Raw genomic sequence first — 12,376 nt, 5'->3', positions numbered from 1 at the left:
TTAATTCTCTATTACGATAGTTTCTACAAGTTTTACTAAAACATTGTCAATAATTGGACGATTTTCAGAATAAGTTTGAAGTACGCGATTCAAATCGACTGCCTTGAAAGTTTTAGTGTTAAATATCCATCGCCACAAAAAGCATAAAGTGAGTCTGCCAGTGATTGGTAATATTTTTGAGTCAATTAACACGAATCCTGTAATATTTAGAAAAATGAATTTACACCGCTATGAAACCAGATTATTCCTCGTTCAAGTTGCAAACATTATCTAATCAACCCGTTGGTTAATGTGCTTAATGTATTCGAATAATCCCCACGGGAAATGCGATCCATGAAAGCGTCAACCTTACGAATCGAATGGAAAGCGTACACGTAATAGAACGGCGTTTAAGTTCAAGCAGTGGGGGACATTACGGGTTAGGCTATCTTGATATATCGGTGACATTTGTACATTACAGAGGTGTCTCTATGTTTGCGTGCGCCGTTAAAGCGTTTCAAGATTGCTCGTGTCGCGCGAATTATCCCTGATGACGACGACACGATACGGATCTCCACCGCGCCATTAAACCTCCCGCGAATCTATTATACCGCCATCGAGCGTGCAATTGCGACGCGACTGAAATCAATGGCGAACGCGATAATGGCCTCGAACAACGTTATTTGAGCGCATTTCATCGACGGGATAAACGCCCCCACCCCTTCCCTCATTCCCTGCATCCCCTCGTTCGATTATCTCTTCATATGTACAAGTAAAACAGTCGTCCTCGTCTACCGGCGATTCCTTTGCATCGTTAAATAAAGACGGATACCTTAATGCCACACCAATTATTTACAAAAATGATAACCGGGGGCATGTATATAATACCCCCGCGCAACGTTACTCGCTATTCGTAATCAATATACCGTTTAGTAAATTCTTAGATATGGTTGTTCGCGGCTCGACAGCCGACGCACGCCTCTCCGATCTTCAAAATTGGAAGGACTGCGAGATGGACAAAATTTGATTTAAACAGTCCTTATGAAAGCAACGTAGTTGCTTTACGTAGTAATTTCTATTGGATTTTGTAATCAAGTTTTAATTTTTATTTAGATATAAAGTCGTTCGGATATGAATTTTGTCCATCTCCGAAACGTGTATAATGTCTTGATGGAGATCTTCGCGTACGATAATTACATAAAAATGGATTAATTTAGACATACAGTACGCTCGACGTTGACCAAAACTGAGCCTTGGAGCGAAAATTCGCCTTAAAAAATGATTTTTACCCTTTCCGACCTGGCAATAATTCTTTGTAATGTACAATACATAGCGACACGACTCTAAATTTATCATTTGCAACAGAGAGAATAATGTATAAAAATTCATGGCACTAAATGACTCCCATTCAAGTTGAATATTTTACCACGCCAACTTGGTATTCCTTTTATGCATCTCTTCTTATGAAACAGTGATTTCAAACATTCGAACTCATCAAAAATTCGTCCAAGAAGCCCAGGTCCGAAAGGATGAGAGACGGAGGCATCGTGTGCTCGGCTCCCAATCCGCACGCGGTAGTCCCCTTTACAGTAAAAATATATTATCGCTACAGATAGTACTTAACTTTGACTAGCATGTGTTTATAGAACCGATTCCCAATCCTGCGCAGCCACACGACGCGTCTACTCTTATCAATATGATAGAACCTCCTCCGAATCGCACCCAAGAGGAGCGTTTAATTTTAGATAGATTCTCTCGATTGGGAATCGCGATTGGCGTTTCGAGTAACGCGAATCTGTACGAGCCACGCGGCTCTACCTTTCCTTAAAGTATACAATATTTACTTGAGAAAGTATGGGGTACAATGTCGGCTTTAAGTTAAATAGTATATCCGTCCTTCGAGATAAGTACAATCTAACAACTCTCTCGGGACTCTAGTGCAACGTGAAACCTATAAGGTCGATCGCTTCACGTTGTCGTCGCCTCTTCGATACCTGAATCCTCTGTAAATCGTTCGTACAGGGAATACGATTCTCTACACGAAATTCGGAGTGCTTGGACAGTGGCTTGGTACATGATACATGTTAACTACCAAGCGCAAAGATAAGATTTCATTTCTTGTTTTTTTTTTCTTTCTCTCTCTATCTCGCCATAGCTACTAGACATTACAGAAGACACGGAGAGCACGTTCGACGCACGGAATGCAGAATAGAAAATAAAATGGGAGATGATTCTCTCTCGCCCGTTGAAGAGTGAGTGATCGAAACGAACGTCCTCCTCCCAAGAGGAGGCTGCGCACGAAGAAAATGATAGAATCTAGCTCTTTAGATATCCTCTACGACTTAATCACACAGCAACTATTTATTTTCTTGTTCAGTCTTGTGATAATACTACTTTAATACTTTTACAATTCGCACTGAGTTAACCGTGTCGTACGTCTCTATACTCTAGCCACGAAAGAGCATCCGAACTCGATCGGGTTGAATACAAAACGAGCAACGCGGTGGAAAAGGATAAGCGTGGCCATTGCTACAGCAACTCAATCATTCAGACGGGAACGTCGGGATACAAATCGTCGAACGAAACCCTTAGATAGTTTCATCTAGGTCGACTGCCTAAAGTATCCGTTGCTTCGACATTGTTTCTTTTCGTAGAGTAACTGTCTAACATACAAATTGCGAATCGTTTCAGTCAAAAGCAAGATCGTACATACACAGTGCAGACCAAAGGTCTGACGACAAAACACTTGCCAACACGTTTAAATCAGTCGAGTTACATTTGCATTAATATTAGGCGACTGCGTCTCCAAAATTGGCACGGATAACAGATTTTTCCTGAACCCTTGGAACTTGGATTGGCAGTGTTATACTTATTATAGAGTGCAACGATAGTGCGTCGTATTTTAACACTAAACTACCCAGTCATATTTATTTTTGTAGTTAGAGGATGGAGCAAACTAATTTGGAAATAAGTTACATTTTCTGTTACAATACTTGTCTCCAAAAATTGCTGTAAATAAAAATTGAAGTACTCACTTGATAGTCTCAGTATTAAAGAGGCTGGTGACGTTCTCACAAATTATATCTCCGTGGCGATGGTGATAGAGTATCCATTGGTAGAAAGGACTAGAGTCGAAGTTGTATCTTTCGATATTTTTAATATATTCCCAAAACTGTGAATCTACGAACTGAATTGAAACGCGCTAACTTTCTTTTTACATTTCAGAAGCTGAGTATAATTGTTAGAATAAACCCTCTCTACCAAAGGATATTCTTGCACCGTAGAGAACAGCAGAGATACTTTAGGCAGTCGCGTATCGCTCTGTATAATAACGATTATTCTGTTCCGTTGCGGCACGACGAAAACAATTCCTTTGCAGTCAGGGAAACTACGCAGCCTGTATTGTCGTATGATAAATGATTCCCGGTTAACTTGACAGTTACTTAACGAGCTCCTGTACACACAACAGCAAAAAACCGTCTCGTTACCGTTTGATCTTTTTTGATTCTGAATACTGATTTGATTATCCCCGCTCCGTGGAGCATTTAATACACATGAAAACAGAATAATGCTCTGCTTTTTTTTTTTTTTTGTTTAATATATCTCAAATGCGAAAACATTCGATATCGATTTTTTTTTTCTCTTTTAATATCAGCATATAATTCCTAGCATTGCTATTTATTGCGTTCAGTATCACTGCGGGTGCAACGTCGATGTGCAATCGACGAGCGTCTGCAGAACTCGGATCATCCCCGATACAAGATATACTCGCGGATATTATACTGTTCGATTATATTGTGATCACGATGGACGCGAGCAGGCAGAAGAGAAATAAATATTCACAGAGAAAATTCGCGGCAGTTTGCAGCTAGCGCGCGCAGTTCTTATCGGTATATATATAATATAATATAATATATATCTGAAAGAAAGTCTGAAGCTGTGCAGACATAAAACAGGCCTAACTAGATCCGATCGATCGATAGAACTACTGAGTCGTTCGTTTCTTAATCGCCTACGTTATAAATAGTTTATTATCAAAAAGATCCATCCTGTACCGTCGAAGTAAAAATAAATATTATTTTTCGTTTGTTTGTTTGTTTGTTTGGTAAAGAATTCCATAAACATATACGTTCTTCGCGCACGAAACGATATAGATAATACCTTAAGTACGAATAAAAAATATCTTTTAAGTACAATCTCTATACGATATACGGAAAAAGTAGAAATCATATTGCAATCGCGGTTTAATAACTAATTCGTTGCGTGATCTATGTAAATCTAATAGGAAATCATCGAAATTGAAGCACAATACGAGACATGGAACGTACTATTAAACACCCGTCCCGTCGAAGGTCTACGCGTGGGACCTTCGATCATAAAAATTCAATAAAAATAACTCGAACTTTACACCATTCCCGTATCCTTAGGACTTATTTAAAGACATTTTGTTTATAATCTATACATAGTGCCATCTTTGATTGCCCAGAGACTCTACAATATTATCCACCATATAAATCTCGTTAAAAAGAAGACCATTGACGGCTATATTACGTTATATCTTAGCCTTTAGAAAATAACTATTAAGTTTGATAACCCTGTGAATGCTCTGCAACTGACTACTTTCATTGCATTTTCTTTTCTTCCATCGTTTAATTTTTCTCTTCTTTTTTTCCCTTTCTTTCTTGTCTTTTTTTTATATATATATATATATATATATATTTGGTTGTATATTAGAATGCAAATAGATGATGTTGTGTTAATTGGTATAAACACAGAGCCGTTAATTGCATTCTCCGTTTAACCCGCTGTACAAACCCTATATAGAAGTATACTCATATAAAATAAAAAATATTCAAAAAATGATATACTCATATAAAGTATACGATGCACACACTTCTTTGTTTGTTTTGTTTTTCTTTTTAATCCTAGGGCAGGATTCTTACTATACAAACTATTAGAGTTTCTTATTGAGCATATTTTAGAAATTGTTTGAGTCGTTGTTAGAAGTGTTCAATTATTGACTTCATTTCGACTATACGCTAGAACCTAGATACGTCTCGAAAAAACATCTTATTGTAAAGGTTCTTTTGATTGTGCGGACACGTACGTGTAAGAAGACTTCGTCGCGACAGACGCGAAGAAATTAGAAAGACGACTGTTCTAAATTAGCTCTTTTACACTGGTTCCTGAACCTTGGACCTTTGAAGGTGTTTTGTTTTTCCCTTACCTCAGTCTGACGGAATGATATCAACGTGCGCACGCTTCGCGCGCACTCGCCTGCATTGAAAACTACGTTTGGGTAACTGCTAGATACCCGCGTATAGTGTAAACGGTCATAACGCCCCGATATAATTATATTTTCTACCACGAATACTCTTACCGATTTTGTTTGGAATTCCTAGGAACTTGAAGTTTTCCGCTCTTTTCCCAAACATTGCTGCCGCGTTCAAGCCTCCTGTTACAAACGAAACAAGGAACATGAGCATAGAATAGCACGCATCCCGCTGTAATTCTGTCGACCGTGTTACTCACATCAGGAAACAAAAAGTGTTCGCGCGTAGGTTGCGGTTGTTCGAAGGGTGAGCTACTCATGTATCCAGGCGAAGGGGACTCGCTTTTCTCGAGCACCGGGGTGATGTTCGCGTAATTAGCGGATGGCGTCGTTAACGTTCTTCCTTGCTCGACGAGAATACTTCGGTCGATCTTGTAATATTCCTTTCCGCTACGTGGACGAAGCGTCGTTGCCACTGCTCTGCCACCCAGTCTGGTGAACAAGATTCAAAGTTAAGTGTCCCAAGCGACAATCTATTTAAACAATATCGAGCAATGTTATTAATGATGTGAAATATTTTACCTCAGACTGTCTGGCGTATCGGACGATGAGTGAGACGACAACGACAACGTCTCGATGTAGTCGGACATGTCGGATGTACCGCTGCTGGTGCTCCGCGAGTCGATGTAAGGGGCGCTAGACACTTCCCCAGGACTGTTGAAACCCTTCGCTCCTTTTGGCAAACACGTGGGTATGTCAGCCTCCGCCGACGAGGACTTGGTAGGTATTTTGATCTTTTGAAACTGAAAGGACAACTCTCGGAGCGGATCGCTGGATTTTGATTTCCTTGGTAAGCTGCTATGGTAACACGTGGGTGGTGGACTCTTCCGATAAACGGATAACACGTTCTGCTTTCTCGTCGAGGTCGACGGCGTTATGGACAGCTCGAACTCGACGAACTCGGCGGTTCTGTGACTGAGGGACCCGGTGGAGACGCCAGAGTCGTTGCTGCTCGAAGAGTCTCTGTTGTGACCTGTCTTCGACGGCACGGAAGAAGAACGTCGGATCTTGATGAACGACGGCTGAGGCGAGGCTAGCGACAGCTGCACGTTCTCTTGGCCGTTCTTCGTTTCAGAAGTAACGCACGAGGCGTGCGTGTCTCCCGTGACCAGAGAAGCCTTGTCAGCTTCGCTCGAGCACTTGTGAATAGTGAGGGTCGACGGGAACGTGTGGTTCTCGTCGTCCAGATAATGAGCAGACTCCGCGGAGTATGATCGTTTTCTCAACAGTAAACTGATGTTCCCGTTAGACTCCGTGCCGTTTCCGTCAAAGTAACGACGTCTGAGGTACGGGCTAGACAACATCGCCGAGCCAGGAACACGAAACTCGGAGTCGGATCGTTTCTTCCCGCTATCGGTTGACGCTGATCCCGACAACGCGGGATTGCTCGAGCTTTTTATGCCGCTGCAGATCCTCGACAGGACCTCCCTCGAGCAGGCATTGTGAGCCGGTTGCATCGGTAGGTAACCAGGGAATGGTTTCTTTGGCGTTTGCTTCTCAGGATCCATCACCAAGTAATCGTTCTCTCTATCCTTCAGGTGGCCGCACTTTTGGCATATCTTTGACGAATCTTCGGTTATTGCTTCAGACACCTCCTCTTTAATCTGATCGGCGAACTTCTCGATCTCCTCCTGGGATATTCCGCTCTTTGCCAGAAGGTCTTTACTGTTCTCGTAGTGCTCCAGAGACTCTGTGAAGTCGATGTTCGCGTAGTTCGCTTGCTTGGACTCTGGTTGCGTATCGATAACCGGCTCGACGTTCTCGTAATTGTTGGATCTGTTCTCCTGGAGGCAATCGCAATCGTCGATAGCCTTCTCTTCGACGGTCTCAGTCTTCTTCACCCTTTTCGCCGTTGCGTAAATGGCAATTTCCCCACTGGCGTTCACCACCGGCATCTTTCCTTCGCCAGAGAGTTTCACTGGATGAACGGCTACTCCGGTCGGCTCTATCCCTGCTCCCCGTCTGCAGTATGGCAACACGAAACCGGCCCAGCTCATCATGTTCTGACAAGGACACCCCGAAGAGCGGGGCGACTGAATGGCGAGCTTGGCCGGGCAACCGCATTGCTGCAGAACCACAGCCTGTGGCGTCTGCGGTGTGTCGTAGTTGGGATAAGATTTTGGCAGTGCGAGGCATTCTTTGATTTTCCTTGGCGTATCGTAATACTGATCCGGTTGGGGAGCCTGCTCCAACAGCATGTGATGACCCAAGATCGTCTTGGGAACGTCGTAATTCTCGTACGGTCCAGCGGCAACGGTGACCGCGGACGCGGACGCGGACGCGTTGCGCGCGACAAGTTGCTGCTTACGCGAGTGCACACAGATTTGTTCGTTTGGCAATGGCATGGGTGGCTTTTTTACCTTTTTCGTGGCAGTGTTTTGGGACGGTTTTGGAGGTCTCGGTGGCAGTGCGCCGGGACTCGGCGACGAGCGCTGAACGGCCGTCTGCTGCGGCTGCGAGCTCTTCATCTGGGAACAGTGACACTCTACCTGTGGCTGGGAACTGGAGTAATCGCTATCGTGGCTGCTACTACTGTACGAGGACAATGATAACCGATCCAACGTGCGTGGCTGCAAGTGGCCGACGAGATTGTTCATGGTGCCGGCGGGACTGCTTATGCTGCTGACGCCAGTCGTCGTGGCTAGAGTCGAGGATTTCGACACGGTGCCGAGTTTGCTGATACAGCTAGCGCAACGTTCCAACGCAGTCGTGCCTTGACGGGTCAGGGAACAGCTGCGCCAATCACCTGGCTGGTCGGGCAGCTCCGAGACAGAGATGGTGTCTCTGCTGCTGTAATCCCTGTCGAGCTCGGTTTGCTGCCTGCTCTCGGCGGACGACCAGTAGGGTGAACTCTCGTTTTTGCAGCTGTCGCACTGATCCTCATACGTTGACGAGTACACAGTCGAGGGGAAGAAGTCGCTGGCCCTAGTTTCGGATCGAGAGAATTGACGGCGGGGACTGTCTTGAGCCATTTGCTCCCTGCTGATCGGCCGCTTTTTCGTCAACTTCCCTTCCGCCGCTAGTTGCAGCATCTTTACGATATCCTCTCCCTGATCCGTGATCAGGACGTGAAGACCTTCCCCTCGGCCGCATCCCGATCCACCTTCGAAGCAGAATCTACCCTCTACTACCCCATAGCGTCGAAGATGCGCGATCTCCCAGATGCCCACCAGTCTTGGTGGTATGCCGACGGTGATGCAGAAACGACGATCCTGAATGTGCAGATGCGCGGGGCCATTCGTGAGCTTCGCTTTCGACGGCACCGTGGAAATCAGTATCAGGAACTGTTGGTCTGTGAAATCAATGTTAAATCAAGGATTGTTCTTTTCCCTACTTTTAATTAATTTCTGTTTTTATAGAAAGGACGTACCTTCGCCTAGATTGTTCGATATCTTCACTTGCCATTGGATCAACCGTTCTCTAGTGTCGAAGGCCAGGACGACGGTCACGTCCTGGCATATTATAGCAATCGTGTTGGACTCCTTGTCGAGAGTGAAACCGCTCTCCACGCCGAGGAAGTGTTGCAAGCTTAACGAAGCTTTCGTTTGGCCTTGCTTGTATCGATCCTTGCTATCTCCGTAAAGTTGCAAATGGAGACAATCTGGAATTAAACGGGTACGTAAGTATCGTTTAGCGTAAGTATCGAACTGATGCATACGAGGTATTGTTGTTCTCAATTATCGCTCAACGCGTACCTTTTATAAAGCTATACGCGTTTAATCGGAGCAGTCGTTTCCATGTGTTCCATAACCATGCAGCTTTTCAATTTTATGTTAATAAAATATAATTTACAAATGAATTGCATGAATAAAAATTCGAGTTATAAAAAAACGACACATGTTGTATGCATCACCCTGATAAATTGAAAATTATCGTGTCGATTACTCTTGCGAATAATACACGATCGAGGGTTTATTAATTTGTAAATTAAACAAACGAAACCGTTAAACAAATTACGGATTGTTGATTTAGGAACGGAAGGAGATACTTTTTATCGTGGCAAGGATACTCGAACGAGTGCTATTAATACAGTTATTTGAACGTAGAAAACGAACTAAATCCATTTAGTCCCTTCTATGTACACTTAACTAATTCTCCCTAAAGAAAATTTATGAGACACGAGTGTCCCCAAGTTCTAAAATATCCTCAAGTTACATGGGTCAGGTATTAATGGTTATTGCCAGAAGCGAAGCTCTTCTTGGAAATTTTTTGTTTCTTCAGGCAGTCAATCTGTAACAGATGTGCCAGCTGCCACCCTAGGAAGGGCCATAGGGAGGGATCCTTCATGCTGATAACAAGTAAGGAAATTCTTTTAGGAGATAGGATTAGGAATGTGGTAAAAAATAGAATTACTGGTAACACTTTAAAGAAAAGTTGCAGTATCTGTTCTGATACTTTAATATCAAGTGTATTTTGCAAACAATCTTTTCATCCAATGAAACGAGATTCTTCGAAAAGTTTACTTTCAAATGCATATACTGCACACAATGAGTCATGTATACAGAATATAAAAACGTTATGATAACACGACAGCACTTCCGCTTGAAACAATAGCAAGAACAAAGACCTATAGAACTGTAAGGGACATGTGCTATGTCTGGTGTCTATTATGTTTGATTTATTTATCATGAAACGTTTACTGTTTCTTCAGAGTGCAGATGGACTCAAAAATAAAAATACGTTTAAAAGTTTGCAATTAAAAGGTATAATATTTACTAGAAAATATGAAAAGTGTTTACCTGCAACTGGTGACAACTTCCTCATGACACACCATCTGGATTTCCACTGTAAAGCAAATAAATAAACTTAACAGATTTAATCACCATGTTACATTTGGTAAACACGAACATGATTGTATTATGTATGTTATGATAATTGATATAGAAGACCCTATGTAGAACCTCTCTATGCATGTGTATTACATGTTTGTTTTGATCCATTCAGATTCTCTGCACCCCTCTGTAATAAAAATAAAACACTTTCCCACCCTTTCCAATCTGAATGACTTCTTTAGAAGCCCTGATGTAAATAAAGGAACATGACCTGGCTTTTCATAACCCTATACTTCCTTGTTTCTTTCTTATTAAATACTTCCTTCAGCGTTCAATGTACCCAATCATTGAAGCATGCATTGATATTGCATTAAGGCACCTTAATTTCATTCCTTGCCCATGACAAATCAAAATTGGACATTGTATTTTATATTTGAATAGGCCTGAGAAACCAAACATTCTCATTGCATCAACCAATTGCCAAATACTAACATTGAGAACTAATTTTTTGTGCCAGTCATTTTCTTAATACTATTATAAGTTTTACTTATATTTCTTGTAAATTTCAGTTAAATACCTATGTAAACATAATTAACATATTCATGTTCACTTTTAGTTGTCTTGTTGGAAGTATAAAAAGTATACACTTCTAAATATTAACAATAAACTTTTATGAGTCTAAACATATTAATTAAATAAACAATGCCACTATACCGTATTTCTTTTGATCTAAACAAGCAAAGTATACGCTTGGATTTGAGAAACATAGTCTTCATTATCCATAACAAGTTGACAGTATAAATATACGAGTAGTAAACAAAGCGACTCCTAATCACCAATTTCATGTTCGTCTAATTACAATCTTTCTATCTCCTCGCGAATCAATTAAGCGCCTGTGTATGTGTGCCCTATATCTAATTCATGCATATTAAGCGTGCACGTTGAACCAAGTTCCTCGCATCATTATATAATTTTCTTTTTGAAATTGTACCGTGCTCGAGCGGAGAACGATTAATTCGCGAAAGTAGCAAACAAGAATCACGAAAAGCAATTGAAGCGTTACATAAATTGGTGAGAAAAATTGGACGGCATTGTTGTGACGAGCAACGATCGAGCAATTATCTGATTCGAGTTAATTGGTCGGCACGATCGTGCACGGAGGAAAGCTGAGCGGTAATTAACAGAAAATTCGGTCTAGGGTACTCACTTTTTTGCCGTCGCGAAATTTGACGTTTCCCTCGATAATACAATTGTTATCCACCATTGTAGAAAGCCGCTGCTACTGCACTGGTTTTGGGTGTTTTTCTCATCACTACGTGAAATCACTCGGTTTACTCAACGCTGCGTATCGAGAGACACCATAGCAGAACAACGTTAGAACACCGTGAACACAGACATCTTCCGATACACGATCTTTTTTTCTCTCACCGAACAACAACAGCGATTTCGCATTTCACGAATCACGCGGCAAAATCCATACTCCGTACCATCGGCTACGAGCATCCATCTTGACAATCTTTGCTTGCTGCGTGCACTACTGCGGGTCCTGCTCCCTTTTCAGAGCGTATTCTGCACAATATCCATTCCCCTGCACTTCGGTCCAGTGGCGTAGCATCGACGTTCTTTTGCACTCATAAACTTTCCTTGTAAGCGCCAATGAACTTAATGGTACCGTTTACAACAGTCATCCAATGCCGTTTTCGCGCTTTCCGTTCAAATTAATCTTACACTCGCAGGTGGTAATGAACATAACTAGTTAAATACTTTATCAGAAATGCAAATAAACGTACGTTACTCATTTTACTAGCTTATTCTTCTAATTCCATCTATTTTCCGTTTATTTTCTTCTAATTCGTTTTCATTTCCTTCCTATTTTCCCTCGTCGAATGCAAAACGAATAGCGATGTGCACGACTCAATTGGAACGCAGTATGTTGTCACTAGCAATTCCCCTAGTGGGATGGTGGCGTACTCCGCTTAGGAATATCACTAGAAAGAACCTAGAACTCGAAGTCAGGGACGCCAAAGGCTTCTAGTACGTATCAAATTATGGCCCCATTTTTTACATTTTGGTATCAGCAGAACATGATCCACGAAGATGTAGCACGAGGAATCATTGGTACGTATCAAATTCTGGTCCGATTTTACCAGGAGTAAAATTCAAACCACAATTTGTTATAATTCCTTGCCTCGTGTCACCTCTTCGCACATTATATTCTCCTGATACCAAAATGTAAAAAATGGGGCCATAATTTGATACGTACCAAAGATTCCTCGTACCACCTCTTCGCATA

At 42.1% G+C, this 12,376-nt stretch overlaps 1 protein-coding gene across 2 annotated transcripts; it reads right to left on the bottom strand.

Annotated features, from left to right (window-relative positions):
* Positions 1-4,685: 4,685 nt before the first annotated feature.
* Positions 4,686-11,867, bottom strand: LOC128892316 (uncharacterized). Of its 2 annotated transcripts, XM_054152661.1 has the most exons (7): positions 11,512-11,867; positions 11,291-11,424; positions 10,051-10,096; positions 8,682-8,912; positions 5,834-8,603; positions 5,512-5,743; positions 4,686-5,434 (listed from the first exon to the last, which is right to left on the bottom strand). In XM_054152661.1, the coding sequence occupies exons 2-7, from the start codon at positions 11,345-11,347 to the stop codon at positions 5,426-5,428; spliced, it is 3,345 nt and encodes a 1,114-aa protein (XP_054008636.1). In that variant the 5' UTR covers positions 11,348-11,424; positions 11,512-11,867; the 3' UTR covers positions 4,686-5,425. The 2 variants fall into 2 exon arrangements, with proteins under 2 accessions (XP_054008636.1, XP_054008635.1); XM_054152660.1 differs by having other exon boundaries at positions 11,291-11,867.
* Between the last annotated feature and the right edge of the window lie 509 nt (positions 11,868-12,376).

Source organism: Hylaeus anthracinus, unplaced genomic scaffold (genome assembly GCF_026225885.1).
Source record: "Hylaeus anthracinus isolate JK02 unplaced genomic scaffold, UHH_iyHylAnth1.0_haploid 12002, whole genome shotgun sequence".
Classification (NCBI taxonomy): Eukaryota; Metazoa; Arthropoda; class Insecta; order Hymenoptera; family Colletidae; genus Hylaeus; species Hylaeus anthracinus.
This window is presented reverse-complemented; position numbering and strand designations above follow the sequence as displayed.

Excerpts from the sequence above, each read along its gene's own strand:
- LOC128892316 (XM_054152660.1), bottom strand. The coding sequence starts at position 11,347 with ATGGTGGATAACAATTGTATTATCGAGGGAAACGTCAAATTTCGCGAC. Across the intron at positions 10,097-11,290 it reads AATTTCGCGACGGCAAAAAA|TGGAAATCCAGATGGTGTGT; the intron begins GTGAGTACCCTA and ends TTTGCTTTACAG. Across the intron at positions 5,744-5,833 it reads GATACGCCAGACAGTCTGAG|ACTGGGTGGCAGAGCAGTGG; the intron begins GTAAAATATTTC and ends CTTGTTCACCAG.